General features: G+C 52.9%; 1 protein-coding gene and 1 long non-coding RNA gene across 11 annotated transcripts; one reads left to right on the forward strand and one right to left on the reverse strand.

The window, feature by feature from the left end:
• The first annotated feature begins 77 nt into the window (after nucleotides 1-77).
• On the forward strand, nucleotides 78-16,102 carry SLC25A23 (solute carrier family 25 member 23). Of its 10 annotated transcripts, none has more exons than XR_011567545.1 (12): nucleotides 2,485-2,777; nucleotides 3,847-3,973; nucleotides 4,529-4,616; nucleotides 4,906-5,017; nucleotides 6,003-6,161; nucleotides 6,252-6,404; nucleotides 6,604-6,711; nucleotides 7,996-8,163; nucleotides 12,963-13,113; nucleotides 13,275-13,333; nucleotides 14,132-14,312; nucleotides 14,728-16,102. XR_011567545.1 is itself a non-coding variant. In XM_070792983.1 (11 exons), the coding sequence occupies exons 4-11, from the start codon at nucleotides 4,907-4,909 to the stop codon at nucleotides 14,849-14,851; spliced, it is 1,155 nt and encodes a 384-aa protein (XP_070649084.1). In that variant the 5' UTR covers nucleotides 78-1,101; nucleotides 3,847-3,973; nucleotides 4,529-4,616; nucleotide 4,906; the 3' UTR covers nucleotides 14,852-16,102. The 10 variants fall into 10 exon arrangements, 8 of the variants coding, with proteins under 8 accessions (XP_070649084.1, XP_070649078.1, XP_070649076.1 ...); XR_011567546.1 differs by having other exon boundaries at nucleotides 15,614-16,102; XM_070792983.1 differs by lacking the exons at nucleotides 2,485-2,777; nucleotides 13,275-13,333 and adding an exon at nucleotides 78-1,101.
• On the reverse strand, nucleotides 1,284-2,374 carry LOC109561693 (uncharacterized). Its single transcript, XR_002181081.2, has 2 exons — nucleotides 1,942-2,374; nucleotides 1,284-1,843 (listed from the first exon to the last, which is right to left on the reverse strand). It is a non-coding gene; the product is annotated as an uncharacterized lncRNA (long non-coding RNA).
• Nucleotides 16,103-16,199: the final 97 nt, after the last annotated feature.

The following is a 16,199-nucleotide window of genomic DNA, read 5'->3' on the forward strand; positions in this document are numbered from 1 at the left end:
GGAACCCAATCCTACAATCCGAAGGCATAAAAAGAAGTGTAAGCGCGCAGGTGTAAAAGGGGCCTCTCACCTGCACTGCAGGTACACCTGTAGAATTGTCCAGGTGTGGAAACACAGGGCATGGAAACATCGGTGTGTGAAGCACTCCTGTCTTGGGCAGACCGGGATGGGGAGCCTCTAAGGAAAAAACACCTATGTGGCACACACCTGCATGAGAGCTTAGGTGTAAAGAAGACATCTGCACGGATCTGTAAGAACGCCGAGGGACACATCTGCCTTGAAACACATCTATTTGGAGTATAGCTGAATGGAAGCCTGCCTGTGGGGAAAACAGCTGTAGAGAACACACCTGCATGTTAAATACCTGGCTGAGGCACTGTGGCGCGGGGCACATCTGTTTTGGGAATGCATCTGCATGGCTCACCTATGAAATGAACAAGATTTGCAGGAGGAATTGCCCTGTGGAAAGACATTAGAAACACCTGTACAAGACACACCTGCATTGAAGTGCGCCTGTAGGGGACCCCGTTATATGAAAAAGCCTCATATGGATGGATATTTAAATGGAATACACCTGTGGTGGTGGAGGCTGTGTAACGCATTCCTGGGTGGAGGAATACCTGTTGAGACACATACCTATGAGGTGGAGGAAACAACCTTGCAGGAGGGACAGCTGCGTAGAACTGAGCTCATGTGAGAGGGAGATCTGAGCACGCCTGCGTGGGGCACTCTAACAGAAGCACATCTGAGGGGGGCTCGTGTGTACTGAGGTCCATCTGTCAAGGATGCACCTGTGAGAAACCGTTTGTTTGGGACATCTCTGTGGGAAAATATCTGTATCCCCCTATGTTGCAGGGCACCTGCAAGGGCCATCTGTGAATGAAAACGTCTGTGAAGAGACCCTCTATAAGAGGCTTTGTCTGGAACACACCTGTTAGAGCACACCTATCTGGGCATATTGCCAGGGAGCCATATTGCCCTCTCGGCTGTATCTTTGGATCAAGGACGATGGTGATAAGACGACCTCATCCTGCGGACTCTACAGTGAAGAGTTATGGTTAAGGGAAAATTAATCCCTTCCAGGTCATAGATCAACGATGGGTAAGAATCCCAGGTCTAGTTAAATCTCTGCTTTACCCCTTCCTGGGCATATGGACTGGGGTGAGCGGCTTAACCTCCTATTTCCTCATCCGTGAAGTGCGAAAGCCAGTCCCACCTACGTTTTAGGGTTTTAGAGAAGACGACGCGAGAAGTGAGTAAAAGACCAGGCTTATACAACGCAATGAATCAACGTTAGCTATTATTATTATTCGCTGTCAAAAGGCCTGGGCGCCCCTCCCCCTAATGGTGAATCGAGAAACTGCGCCCGAAACTAGTGGGAGGGACCTTCGGCAGGTGCACAGAGAGCGACAGACTGGGGCCCCGCCTCCAATTACGCGTCCTTATCCCCAACCGCGCCTGGGACTCCTCCCCAGGCAGGTCCAGAGAGAGCAATTTTCTCGGTGTCCGGATCAGGTCCGGGCCACTTTAAGACTTCCTGGAGAGCCAGGAGCCGCGGGGCCGAAGGCTGCCCTGGGTCAGTGGGGAGGCCCCGCCTAGGTGGGTGGGAGAGGCGGGACGGGCGGGCGCAGCTTTTGCGGCTCTGGCCAATAGGAAACCGACTTTGAAGCCGCCCGGCGCGTTGATCTTCCGTTTCCCAGGCTGAGTGGAACCGAGAAAGGAGGCGCACGGGCGGGATGACAGCACGGCTAGATATTGTGCTTCAGTGGCCGCGTAGGGAATGTGATTGGAGCGGGCGGGCTGTTGCAGGCCTAGATGGCGCGGAGTTGGTCCTTGAGAACGTCTAGGAAAAAAGAGAACTTTAGTTCCTGATGAAAATTAGTAGAGGCAGGAGGTCAAGTGGAAAGGGATTACGTAACCCAGTCCTCGAGATCTCCTTACCTCGCCTCCTTGGGCAGAGGGTAAAGTGAGGCACGTAGAAAAGGAGCTACGAAACCAGACGTGAGATATTGCTCTCTCCAGCCACTCCATTTCCAGAATGAATGTGGTGTTCCCTGCTGTTGCTGCTGCTGCTGCTAAGTCGCTTCAGTCGTGTCCGACTCTGTGCGACCCCATAGACGGCAGCCCACCAGGCTTCCCCGTCCCTGGGATTCTCCAGGCAAGAACACTGGAGTGGTTTGCCATTTCCTTCTCCAATTCATGAAAGTAAAAAGTGAAAGTCGTGTCCGACTCTTAGCGACCCCATGGACTGCAGCCTACCAGGCTCCTCCGTCCATGGATTTTCCAGGCAAGAGTACTGGAGTGGGGTGCCATTGCCTTCTCCGGTGGTGCTCCCTCGGTTGTGCTAATACCCGGGCATCCCTGACCCTCCCCCCTCCAGCTCCGCCCTCAGCCCCCTCCCCCCAAAGCGGGTCGGGGGAGGAGAAGCAAGTTCTGGGGCGGGCGGCGACGGCTAGCAGTCACCGCCTCCTACAAGTGCCGGAGCACGGCAGGCAGCGCGGAGGCTGCAGTGGCAGTGGCCGCGGAGCTGGCCCTGCGGGGCCCCGGGGGGGGAGGGGGAGCCGTCAAGCCCCCGTTGAGGCCGCCGCTGCCGGGCCTCCCCTCCCCCCCGGGCTGGCGCCATGCGGGGGGGCCCGGGCGAGGCCGAGCGGCGTCAGCGCTGGGGTCGCCTCTTCGAAGAGCTGGACAGTAACAAGGATGGTCGCGTGGACATCCGCGAGTTGCGCCAGGGACTGGCCCGGCTGGGCGGGGGCGATCCGGACCGCGGCGCCCAACAGGTACCCCCGCTGGGATACTCCTCCTGGTGCGCTGCGCTGGGCCCAGCTGGCGCCGGGTAATCTGAGCCCCTGAATGGAGCGCCGGGAGTCGCCCGTGACAGCCTGTGCTGGACTCCAGGACCCGTGCCTACCTTGAGCGTCCCTGTCTCTTTGCCCGTGCCCGCTCGTGTCCGGGCCTGACGGGATCTCTCAAGACAGGACAACCGAGGCCCCAGGCCTGCAGTTCAGGCTGCCAAACCCGTCCCCCTCCTCCTTCTGGGTGGAGGATGTCTGCCCGGGAATGGGGCCACGTGCGCTTTTCTGCCCACTGCCCAGGACACACCCTCCTCTGAACTCTTTGCACAACCCAGAGACATGGCCTGCACCCACCTACAGGAAACATGCCCTCCCTTCCCTCCTACCCGGCTCTGGGCACCCACTACTCTCCCAGGCAGCTGCCCCAGACTGTATGTTTACATTCCCTTCCCTGTCCTTTCTAGGACTTGGCTCAATGCCCCAAGTTGTCCCAGCCAAGGACCCAATCCTATCTGAGGCTGCCCTCAGCTGGGGATGCTCCTATCCAAGCAGGAACTTGACCCCAATCCCTCTACACCTGAAGACCCAGATGCCACTGGACTGTGTCCATAGCACCCTGAAACCTCCAATCACCCTCCCACTTTACAGATGGGTAAACAGAGGCCCAGCGGATGCTCAGTGTGGTTGTGACCTTGCTACCACGTTGCCCAGCGCCGTCTCCAGTGAGAGCTCTTGAAACTGCCATGCGGACAAGTTCTTATAAGAGACAGCTGGAAGGACAGGCTTGCAGAAACAAAGAGCCCAGGTCCACCTGTCTACTTCCCAGCTCTGTAACCTTGGACAAGTTACTTGACCTTGACGAGCCTCATTTTGCTCGCCAAGAAAGTTGGACAACTGCTGTCCACTGTACAGACCTACCATGGCCTTGGGCATCTTGTTGAGGGGAGAGCTGATGGCAGAGTGATGGGCCCAGGCTCCTGGGACATAAGCTTGTCATGCCCCACATTGTGGGAGTAGCTTAGAGGAGCTCTCTCTGACCTTTCTCCCCTGCCAGGGCATCTCCCCTGAGGGTGACACTGACCCAGATGGTGGCCTTGACCTGGAGGAGTTTATCCTCTACCTGCAGGAGCGGGAGCAGCGCCTTCTACTTCTGTTCCACAGTCTGGACCGGAATCAGGATGGTAAGGCCCAGGGATGGGGCTGTGGGGGCCCTGGAGACCCCAATGGGGTTAGAACTGGCAGTGCCAGGAGGAAGGGGGGAGGGCCGCTTCTCCCTGATGACTCACAGGCTATTTCGGGAGCTTTCCTCACCCTCAGCTAGGTGCTTCTGGGCCCAGCAGGCCTATCCCACCTCCTTTTCCTAATGGGGTGGGACCCTATTATTTATTAGTGTTATTTGTGATGCAAAGATTCCCCTCCCCACATTGCTCCTGGATTCCCTGTGAGACAGAGCCACCCCCATCGCATTTTCTGGATGTCCAGTGTGGCCTCAACTCCCTGTGGCATGGGGACCCCAATAATTACTCCTGGACTTAATCCTTCATTCAGCAAATGCAAGTCCCTCCCAATATGAACCAATTCCACCTCTCTGATCCCAGTGGGTCAAGGGCCCCTCCCTGCAACCTTGCCACACACCTCACCTTGGGTTTCTGCATGCCCTAGTCTTGTTAGACATCCCCAGTCCAAGCTATTATGGTCCTCTGACTCAGGGTCCCCCCCTCGGCCCCCCTCCCCAGGTCAGATTGACGTCTCTGAGATCCAGCAGAGTTTCCGAGCCCTAGGTATTTCCATCTCGCTGGAACAGGCAGAGAAAATCCTGCACAGGTGAGTGGTTGGGTCCACAATCCCAGGTAACTCAGATCCCAGAGACCCCCTCAGCCACCTCAAGCCTCTGAACCCTGGACCCAATACCAGGGAGGGAGTGGATCTGAGATCTTGGGCTAGTTGCTTTCCTGCTCGGAGCCTCAGTGTGCCCCTCTGTAAAACGGGGGGCCTCGCAGTGCCAAGGAGCTCAGTCTCCTCCCCAAACCAACCAGAATCTCTCACCTCCCTCAACTCACCTCCCAGCCCCAGGCACTGATTCTGTCCCACCTGTTGCCCCTCCCCCCACCAGCATGGACCGTGATGGCACCATGACCATTGACTGGCAGGAGTGGCGTGACCACTTCCTGTTGCATTCGCTGGAGAACGTGGAAGATGTGCTGTATTTCTGGAAGCATTCCACGGTGAGGTGGGGGTGACGATCCCAGCCTGGTGGTTGGGACCTCTCTTTCCCAGGGCATAGGGGCTGGGGCTGGATCAGCACTCTAGTGGGAGGAACCACTGGGAGCAGCCTGAGGGTGAGGTTCTGCTCTCTGCTTCCTTCATCTGGGACTCTGGGGACTGATGGGAGCCCTTCAGACTTACTGCTGGGCTTTGGGGAGGTAGGCAAGAGAGGGCTCACCAGATGGGGCATCTGGTCTCCCACCCTCTACCCACGCAGCTCTCCTTCTGCTGGTTTCTAGTTCTGCCCAATAAAGAATTCTGCTGCTGAAAAGACAAGTTAGGAAGCCACTGTTTTTGGAGGGTCTGATGAGATCCATTAGAAATTGAGGGAAGAAGTGCTCTGGATTGTCATTTCTGGGGTCGGAATCCCTGAGTGATGCTTCTGATAGGATCTGATGGCATCTGGAGGGGATCCATCCTTGGGATCTGCTAAGAATCTCTTGAGAGATCCAGAGATTCCCACCCTGGGAGACCTATGAGGGGTTTGGTTAAGAAGTCCACAAGTGGAGATGCTAGAGGACAGATGATCTTTGTGGGGGACACCCCTGGGGATCAGGGGGAGACCCCAGGAGAGAGCCACTGGGCTCCTGATATGGGAAGCCCCTGGTAGGATCTTGTGTGGCCCTGCAGGAATCTTCTGGAATCCTTATGTAAGAGACCCTTGGGTAGAATCCTGCAGAGGGATTTCATTGGCTCTGGAGGGATCTTTATGGAGCAGAGGCTTGAATAGGAGGCTTTGATGGGATTTGGTGGAGGTCCCCAGGAAGGACGTTACCTTTCATGGAGACTGTGGGGCTAGGTCGGGTAGGGATCCGAGAGAGATCTCTTGGATTGGTGGCCTCTCTGGGTATCCTGGAATTCATGGGGGAGACACCCCAGTTTAGAGCAGAGTCACCTCTCCCCAGCCCCAGTGGGTCATGACACCCCCAGCCTCTGCATCCCCAGGTCCTGGATATTGGTGAGTGCCTGACTGTCCCGGATGAGTTCTCGGAGCAGGAGAAGCTGACTGGCATGTGGTGGAAGCAGCTGGTGGCGGGCGCGGTGGCGGGGGCTGTGTCCCGAACAGGCACAGCCCCTCTGGACCGCCTCAAGGTCTTCATGCAGGTGAGAGGCCCTGGAGAGACCCACCCCCTCCTTTCCCAGGCCTGGACCCCTGGAAGGGACCCCAAAGCCACCTTGTCTCCCCCCACCCAGGTCCATGCCTCTAAGACCAACCGGCTGAACATCCTGGGGGGCCTCCGGAGCATGATCCAAGAGGGGGGCGTGCACTCCCTGTGGCGTGGCAACGGGATTAATGTGCTCAAGATTGCACCTGAGTCGGCAATCAAGTTCATGGCCTATGAGCAGGTGGGGGCAGGTGTGGGGAGGCATGGATTGTAGACATGGGGTCTGCAGGATTGGCCTGGGAGTGGGGGAATGTCTGCGGGCCCCTGGGAGTGGGCATCGGTTCCCCTACGGGATGCCCCCAGCAGGACAGCAGAGGGGAACTTCAAGCCCACGGAAGGCTAAGCCCTGAGGTCCCGCCACCTCTGTGTCTCCTTCTCAGATCAAGCGGGCCATCCGGGGGCAACAGGAGACACTGCATGTGCAGGAGCGCTTTGTGGCTGGCTCCCTGGCTGGTGCCACAGCCCAAACCATCATCTACCCCATGGAGGTGAGGAGGAGCCCTGGCAGAGACCTTGTTGCACTGTGGGAGTTGGGATGATCCACTTCACACTGATCCACTAAGCATTGGGTGATCACTTTGTCTCTTCCTGATTCAGACTCAGTACAGCAATGCTGTTTCTTGTGTAGCTGGTCTGCATATCACAGTTTGATATGTGATTTCTGGAGACAGTAGTGGTTTGTTGGTTTGTTGTTGTTCAGTCGCTCAGCTCAGTCATATCTGACACTGCAACCCCATGGACTGAAGCACACCAGGCTGCCCTGTCCTTCACTATCTCCAGTTTGCTCAAACTCATGTACATTGAGTCAATGATGCCATCCAACCATGTCATCCTCTGGATGAGAAGGGCCCCCTTCTCCTCCTGCGCTCAGTCATTCCAGCATCAGGGTCTTTTCCAGTGAGTTGATTCTTCACATCAGGTGGCCAAAGTACTGGAGCTTCAGCATCAGTCCTTCCAATGAATAATCAGGGTTGATTTCCTTCAGGATTGGCTGGTTTGATCAATGTTGGTTTAACCGTTTAGATAACAGTTGTAGGGGGCAGCCATTGATGGCTATGCCTCCTCTAAGGATCCTGGTTTCCAGGATGCTTGTCCCCAAGGGAATCATTTCCAAGTGAAACCGTTTTTGGAGAAATCATTTCAAGTTTCAGGTTGTACCAGGCATCAGTTAGGATTGTGAGTGATAGAAAACCTAAATCACATAAATGAAGTCCAGAGGTGAGCAGTTCAGGGATGGTATAGTGGCTTCAGAGTGTTGGAGAACAAGACTCTATCTTGTTCTACCACCGCAGCATGTAGCATCCTCCTTATGGACCAAAATGGCTGCTTGTGCTCCAGTTACAGCAACCACATTCCAGCCAAGAAGGAAAAACAAAGGAAGGAACACCTCCGTGACCTTAAGGATGCTTTCTGACAGCCTGGCATCCTTCTTCACCTTCATCAGCTAGGACTCAGTCACATGGCCACACACCTAGGGAAGCTGAGAAATGTAGTCTATATTTCTAGAAGCTGTGTACTTGCTGAAAATAACAGATTCTATTGCTAAGAGAGAAGATAACAAGATATTGGGAGACAGTTAGCAGTGGGTGCCACATGCAACCCTGATAGATGTAACAGTTTGTGGGTATAGAGTTTGGAGGCAGAAGATAGATTCTAGAGGAAGTGATTCTTTTAATTCAGTTATTCTCAGGGTGTCTCCACCCAGCTGTCTTCATTCCTGGATGTTGTGATTCCAAAGGCAGCTTTTCCAGGGATAACCGGGTTCTCCCTAGGTGCTGAAGACACGGCTGACCCTTCGCCGGACGGGCCAGTACAAGGGACTGCTGGACTGCGCGTGGCAGATCCTGGAGAGAGAAGGGCCCCGTGCCTTCTACCGTGGCTACCTGCCCAACGTTCTGGGCATCATCCCCTACGCGGGCATCGATCTGGCCGTCTACGAGGTCTGTGGCACTCCCTTCTCTGGGGTCTGCTCTCCCTGGGGGTCTGAATCAGTTGACCTCCATAGCTACAGGTGGAGAAGCAAAGCACCATGGGCCATGGGATCCTGGGGAACCTTTCCAGGCATTGCACCCCCATCGCCTGCCACTCTTCCACTTCCTACGATAAGAACCTTCCATCTGTAGTTTGGTCTTCCCAGGTCTCAGGACATGTGAAAGTTGGGGACCACTCCAGCTCAGAGAATCAAGGGAGCAGGCAAAGATGAACTAACACGCCTCTACCTCCAAGCCAATGTTTTCTTTAAGGCCTGCCCCTTTCGGTGTCCATCGCCACTATAAAATCCACACCCATGGTCAGCATCTTGGGACCTTTATCAGGAGAGGAAGGAGCCAGGAGTTTTTGCTGTTTCTCTTCCAGAGGCCTCATCCATTGCTTCTCCCTTCTCCTGGCAGGATCACCAGGTTCTCCCAATTACCACAGAAGTCCCCAGGCATCCCTGCCCCAGTGTTTGTATCCAGCCCAGTTCCCTAGGTGGGCAGCCTGTCCAGTTGCCAACTCAAAAGGGCCCTGGGCTTGGTTGAATGCTTTGCTGTTGCCATCTTGAATTTTTTTTTCTTTTTATTTACTTATTTGTTTTTGGCTGCACTGGGTCTCCATCACTGCACTCAGGCCTTCTCTAGTTGAGGCATGCGAGGGCTACTCTCTAGTTGCGGTGCACAGGTTTCTCACTGCCGTGGCTTCTCTTGTTGCAGAGCACAGGCTCCAGGGGGCGTGGGCTTCGGGGGTTATGGCACTTGAGCTCTAGATCTCAGGCTCAGTAGTTGTGGCTCACGGGCTTAGTTGCCCTGTGACAGGTGGGATCTTCCCGGACCAGGATCAAACTCATGTCCTTTGCACTGGCAGGTGGGCTCTTAACCTCTGGACCCCCAGGAAAGTCCCATCTTAAAATTTTCAGTAATCTTTGAACAGGGGTCCTCCCTTATTTTTATTTCACACTGGGTCCCACAAATGACATAACTGGTCTGATCTGAGATCCCCCATACATGCCAACCCTACCTGCTGGACCAGCACCCAGCATCTACATAAATAGCCAAATGAGATAAAGCTTCACTCATTCGCTCATTCATGTGTTGGTTTAGCCACTGTCTCCTAAGCATCCATAAGTGCCTGGCACTGTGCTGGCTGCTGCATCCGAGGTGGTTGTTCAGTTGCCAAATCGCGTCCAACTCTCTGTGACCCCTGCAGCACACCAGGCTTCCCTGTCCTTCACTATCTCCCTGAGCTTGCTCAAACTCACGTCCATTGAGTCAGTGATGCCATCCAACCATCTCATCCTCTGTCGCCCCCTTCTCCTCTTGCCCTCCATCTTTCCCAGCATCAGGGTCTTTTCCAGTGAATCAGCTCTTTGCATCAGGTGACCAAAGTATTGGAGCTTCAGCACCAGTCCTTCCGATGCATGCATTCAAAGAGTACAACATAATTCTTGTCCTCCTGGGACGCCCCTCCAGTGAACAAAGAAGGCAGTAAACCAGCAAATAAATAGTTTCAGATCCTGAAAAGTTCTCAGAAGACAACAAAGAGAATGTGTAATCAAAAGTAGCTGTGGGCAGGAGGGGGGCATTGCTGGGAATGCCTCTGAGAGGTGGTGATGGAGTGATGGGCTGAATATATATCAAAAGAGTGTGAACAAAGCAGAGGGCACAGCAATGCCAAGGGCCAGACACAGGAATGAATTTGGTCTCTTGGAGGAGTGAAAGTCTCTCTTTTTTCTATTACAGCTTATTACAATATATAGAATGTAGTTCCCTGTGCTATACAGTAGAAACTTGTTGTTTATTTTATATACTGTAGTTTGTGTCTATGGGACTTCCCTGTAGCTCAGATGGTAAAGAATCTGCCTGCATTGCAGGAGACCTACGTTTGATGCCTGGATCAGGAAGATCCCTTGGAGAAGGAAATGGCAACCCGCTCCAGTATTCTTGCCTGGAGAATTCCACAGACAGAGGAGCCTGGTGGGCTACAGTCCATGGGGTTGCAAAAAGTCAGACACAACTGAGCTACTGACACACACAAACAGTTTGTATCTGCTAATTCCAAGCTCCAAAATTATCCCTCCCGCCTCACTTTTCCCTTTTGGTAACCATGAGTGTTTTTTCTGTGTCTGGAGCCTTGTTTCTGTTTCACAGATAAGTTCATTTGTATAGTATTTTAGATTCCACATACAAGTGATATCATATGGTATTTGTCTTTCCCTGACTTACTTCACTTAGTATGATCATCTCTAGGTCCATCCATGATGCTGGAAATGGCATTATGGCATCCTTTTTTATGGCTGACTAGTAGTCCATTGCATGTAAGTACCACATCTTATATGGTACTTATTTAAGTAAGCACTTATATGGTCAATGGACATTTAAGTTGTTGCCCTGTCTCAACTATTGTGAATAGTGGTGCATATATCTTAGTTGTGTCCAGATATATGCCCAGGAGTGGGATTGCTGGATCAAAGGGCATCTCTATTTTTTAAGGAACCTCCATACTGTTTTCCACAGTAGCTGTACCAATTTATATTCCCTCCAAAAGTGTAGGAGGGTTCCCTTTTCTCCACACCCTCTCCAGCATTTATTATTTGTAGACTCTTTAATGATGGCCAGTCTGACCAGTGTGAGGTGATACCTCCCTGTGGTTTTGATTTACATTTCTCCAATAATTAGCAACATTGAGCATCTTTTCACGTTCCCATGGGCCTTCTAAATGTCTTCTTTGGAGAAATGTCTTTTTAGGTCTGCCCATTTTTTGATTAGATTGGTTGGTTGTTTTGCTGTTGAAGAGTGGCAGTCCTGAGTGGCCGGATGGAGCTGGCATCAGCAAGGACTCAAAGATCACGAGTTTGGGTTTCTCCCAAAGGTGATAGGAAGCCATTAAGACTCCTGAGCAGAAATAAGACACAGCCTTATTTCATTCATTCTTCACCCCAAAAGTGATTTCAGAGGTCTAAGTAGTTTGAGAAGCCCTGTGCCCTCTTGACATTTCAAGATCTTAATTAGTCTCTTAAAGACTCTGAGAAGTCCTGTAGAAACATGATTTACTTTTTTTTTTTTCACTTTAAAACATGTTTTATTTCCTTTTTTATACTTTAACTTTATTCACAGTTATTAATATATCTTTGAAATTCTAAGCCTCTGATTTTAACATCTAAAATTTTTAATTATTTTATCTCATTTTCCTTAGTTAGATTTACTCTTTTTTAAGTGCAGTGTTGGCCATTGGCCATTCTTATCCAGGTATCAAAACCTCTTTTTAACAGAACTGCTCTTAAAAACTCATTAAACACCTAGTTGGCTAATGCAGCTCTAGCCCCAAAGTCAGTATAGTAAACACTTCTCATTTGCCCCTTCCACACCCAGACCAGACATCACCAATCCATTACCACACTTGAGTCTCTCTCAACACAGTTCTGGGAAGCCATTAGCAATGGATTAAGACTGACTCAGGAAATGCAATTTATGAGCCTTTCCAGTCCCAAGGTCAGAAAAAAGATCCTGGACTTACAGAGGCCTCACAGAAGGCTTCAGAAAGGATTGGCCAAGAGCATAGCTCTGGACTTGGGGGTGACTCTGAATGCTGATTGTCACCTTTATCTTGTGGCTTTGGGCAAGTAACTTCCCTTGAGCCTCAGTTTCTCATCAGTGAAATGGGGATAGTAATTGTTATTTAGTCATCAGTCATGTCTGACTCTTTGCAACTCTACGGATGTAGCCTGCCAGGTTCTCTGTCCATGGAATTTCCCAGGCAAGAATACTGCAGTGGATTGCCATTTCTTTTTCCGGGGACCTTCCCGACCCAGGGATCAAACCCACATTTCCTGATTGGCAGGGGGATTCTTTACTGAGCCACCAGAGAAACCCATAAAATAGGTCTAATTGGGCTAAAATCAAGGTGTCAGCAAGGCTTCTTTCCTTTAGGAGGCTCTAGGAGAGAATCCGTTTTCTTAGATTTTCCAGTTTCTGATGGTCCACGTTCATTGGCTCATGGCCCCTTCTCCATATTGAAGGTCAGCAACATGGCCTCTTCCCCCACCTCGTGTCTCTCTCTCATGTCTGTTTCTGTCATCACTTCTCCTTCTCTGACTTTTAGAAGGAGACTTGTGATGACATCAGGCCCACTTGAAAGCTCTAGCATAATCTCCCACCTCCAGATCTTTAACTTAATCCTATTTGCAAAGTCCCTCTTGCCAAGGAAGGTATCCTATTCACAGATTCCAGGGATTAGGGGAGGAACAATAGGGGGCCATTATTCCACATACCAGAAAGGGTCTGTGTGAGTGTGCACAGTTGCATCTGACTCTTTGCGACCCCATGGACTGTAGGCCACCAGGCTCCTCTGTCCATGGGATTTTCCAGGCAAGAGTACTGGAATGGGTAGCCATTCCCTTCTCCCCGGAATCTTCCCCACCCAGGGATCAAACTCAGGTCTCCCATATTGCAGGCAGATCCTTTACCATCTGAGTCATCAGGGAAGCCCAGAAAGAGTCTAGGTAAGGTTTTTTGTTTGTTTTTTGTCCCCATGGTGCAGCAGGAATGTGGGATCTTAGTTCCCCCACTAGGGATGGAATCCAGGCCCCCTACATTAGAAGTGCTCAGTCTTAACCACCAGACCACCAGGGAAGTCCCCTTTAGGTGAAGTCTAAGCAAGAGCCTGCTTGGCTAAGACCAGCTGTCACAGGATACAGAAGCCAGCCAGCAGGGTTCTGGTTTCACCTAGCTCCAACCCACCCTCCTTCCTTCTCCACTCCTCCCAGACCCTGAAGAACCGGTGGCTCCAGCAGTATAGCCACGATTCAGCTGACCCGGGCATCCTCGTCCTCCTGGCCTGTGGCACCATCTCCAGCACGTGCGGCCAGATAGCCAGCTACCCACTGGCCCTGGTCCGGACCCGCATGCAGGCCCAAGGTGAGGCCTGGGTGGGACAAGGAGACATGAAAGGTCTCACAACTCGGGCCCATCTCCCCATCCCCCAGCTCCTCCTCCTGAGAAGGCAGAGTCCCAGGCTGGGATCCTCCTGGAATTTGGATTGGCCTTGACTCAAGCCCTGACTTTTCTCTGGGCCTCAGTTTACCCTTTTGTGACGCTGGAACGGGAGCCCTTTATCCTAAGCAGGAGAACAGACACGGTCAGTACTGGGTGAGCATCCCAGCGATCTCAGTTGGGAGGCAAGCTTTCTGGGCTGGTTCTTTGAGTTCTAATTTGCAAGGCTGGGTTACAGCCAGGCCAGGGAGCAACAGCGCCAGGCTACAGGCTACAGTTGTTCTATTCTGTTTCTCTGGATTGTTTTTTTGAGGTTATTTTTCTTTTTTCTCCCCCCTACTATCCCTCAATCTTTTTTTTTTTTTTTTTTTTTTGAGAATTTCTACGGGGATTTTAGCATTTGTGTGTTGGGATTTTTGCCAGGGGTTATCCGCCCATAACACATATGTAGTCTCCCAACCCTCAAAGGGCTTCCAGGCTGGAGAGGAAGGTGCTGAATAAATCATCCCAAAATTAAGTATGGATTTAGGGTTGAATGAAGGGGAGGGGAAAAAGCCAGACTCGGACTTGGGGCACCAAGGAGGGTTCCCCTGAAGAGCTGGTTTGGGATGGAGAATGGAAGGATGAGTCAGAGTTTAGCTGAGAGAAGAAGGAAGGGATGGAGCTCCAGGAGGAGGACACTTCTGTGTCCTCTCCCACCTCCCCTTCCACACATATCTGCTCTGCTTCTCATCATCCCCAAATGGGGCCCTCCAGATTGGGGTGAAACGTTGAGCAGCCAAGTCCAAGGCCAGTAGAAGCCCCAACTTGGAGTCGTAGGTTCCACTGTTAGTCCCTCTTACTGCAATGACTACCTGGCCCAGCCCTGGTGGGGGTGGTGGGGAAAGAGGGGGAAGTGAGAGGGGGACCTCTGGCCTTACCTGACCTCCCCACCCCTCCCCAGCCTCCATTGAGGGAGCCCCCCAGCTCTCCATGCTGGGTCTCCTCCGTCACATCCTATCCCAGGAGGGCGTGCGGGGCCTTTACCGGGGCATTGCCCCCAACTTCATGAAGGTTATCCCTGCTGTGAGCATCTCCTATGTGGTCTACGAGAACATGAAGCAGGCCCTGGGGGTCACGTCCAGGTGAGGGACCCAGAACCCACCCTCCACCCCCAGATCCCTCACCTCAATCATGATGTCCCCCCACACCTGGGCCACTGGAGACCGACAAGACAGCCAGTGGATCCCAGGTCCTCCCCCCACCCTACCATTCAAACCACAGGATCCCCGTACTTCATCCACTGGGTCCTGCGTCCCCACACTCCAGCCACTGGATCCCACGTTTCCCTGTCCTCTCACCCCCGTCCTGAGTGCTGGACCTTCATGTCTTAACCACTGGATCCCCCACAAGCCAGCTAATGGATCCTGACACCCCAACCACAGCAGCACCGACCCAGTATCTAACCGCAACCCCCAACCAGCTGCCTCAGGCACCGGATCCAGTGTCCTCAGGCATTGCTGGATCCTAGATCCCCAGCCCTAAACTGGTGGATCCTAGATCCTCTGCTTCGAGTCCTGGATCTCCAAGCTCAACCACTGGACTCTGGATCTCAAGAAACCTCAGCCACGGTATCCTGACAATGCGAGGCCTAGATCCTGGGACCCCATCCACTGGATCCTGAATCCTCTCCCTCCAACCACTGGATTCCTGAATCCCTTTACCTCAACACAGGGTCCCAGATCCCGCTGCTTCAACTCCCCGATCCCCACATTTCAAGCATCATTCCCTCGACACCCCCAACCATGGACACCAGATTCCCAAGCCCTGATCTGCCAGATCCTCACTCCTCAAACCACAATCTCGAGAACCCAATGGCAGAGGAGCGGTTCCAGGTGACTACGACTGTAGGACCCCAGACCGCAGGCACTGGACATTGAAACTCCACCCATAAGAGGCAGACCCTGCCACCTCTAGGCACTGGATGCCAACCCCTTAACCCCTGACCTCTGACCTGAACCCTCCCAGGCACTGGACCTTGAAAGCTCAGAGCCCCCAGCTAGCTCCCACTAGGCCAGTCAGCACCCTGGATCCCACACGCCCCTGTTCCAGACACACACCAGAGCCCTTCCCCCATGGCACAAACCCCACAGTCTATGGAGCCTGCAGGAAGCCCAGGTTCCAGGCTCCCGGCTTGACAACCTACAGGATGTGCCCACAGTCCTGACACAGCTGATGCTGGCAAGGGGAGGAGATATCCCTCCCAGGCCCTCCACAGATGCTGGACCCCCAGCCCCCTAGCATGGACATGCCCCTAGGCCTGGGGCAGGGGCAGGGTTGGGCGAAAGGTGCGCTCAAATGCTCCTCCAGCACTCTGCTGGTCTCACACCCTCTTCCCACCTATAGGCTGATTACAACCCCCAGAGCCTGGCTCCCTCTCTCTTAGGGCCGGCAAGCAGGCAATCTGAAGCTGGGAACACATGAAGGGGACCCCATATGCACACACACCCCAGCACGGCCGGCCCCTCCCCGGGCTTCAGAGTTGGAAACCAGGAGCAACAAACCAAGGATGCAAAACAAAGCCCCAACCCCCTAAGCCCCCAAATTCACTCCAGGTCTATTTTTGTACCAGAGAGGAGTTGACAACCCATCCCCCCTACTTACCCCAGCCCCCCACCCTGTACATTCTGCACTTTATATTTGGATGCTGAGCTTAGTATCATTGGGGAACCCCCTCTCTCCATTCCTTCCAAGTCCTTGGGGAACCCCATTCAAGGACTGTGAAAGAGGAACTGGGATGTTTGGGGGATGGGAGGACCCGCTCCCCCAACGCTTCCACCTCCTCCACCTACACTGCGCCCCACCTCCCTGCCTGTGCCCTGCCTGTGTGTGTGATTTCAAAGGAAAAGAACAAAGGAATACATTTTCTAAGCTCTTTCATTGTGGTTTTTACTGAAAGGGGGTGGGTGCATGTGGGAGCACCTCTAACTACTCACAGGGAAGACACATGGGTTGTCATCCATCATTCACGG

Source organism: Bos indicus, chromosome 7, assembly GCF_029378745.1.
Source record: "Bos indicus isolate NIAB-ARS_2022 breed Sahiwal x Tharparkar chromosome 7, NIAB-ARS_B.indTharparkar_mat_pri_1.0, whole genome shotgun sequence".
Taxonomy (NCBI): domain Eukaryota; kingdom Metazoa; phylum Chordata; class Mammalia; order Artiodactyla; family Bovidae; genus Bos; species Bos indicus.

Excerpts from the sequence above, each read along its gene's own strand:
- SLC25A23 (XM_070792975.1), top strand. The coding sequence starts at position 2,622 with ATGCGGGGGGGCCCGGGCGAGGCCGAGCGGCGTCAGCGCTGGGGTCGC. Across the intron at positions 6,162-6,251 it reads GCCTCAAGGTCTTCATGCAG|GTCCATGCCTCTAAGACCAA; the intron begins GTGAGAGGCCCT and ends CCCCCCACCCAG. Across the intron at positions 8,164-12,962 it reads TCGATCTGGCCGTCTACGAG|ACCCTGAAGAACCGGTGGCT; the intron begins GTCTGTGGCACT and ends CACTCCTCCCAG.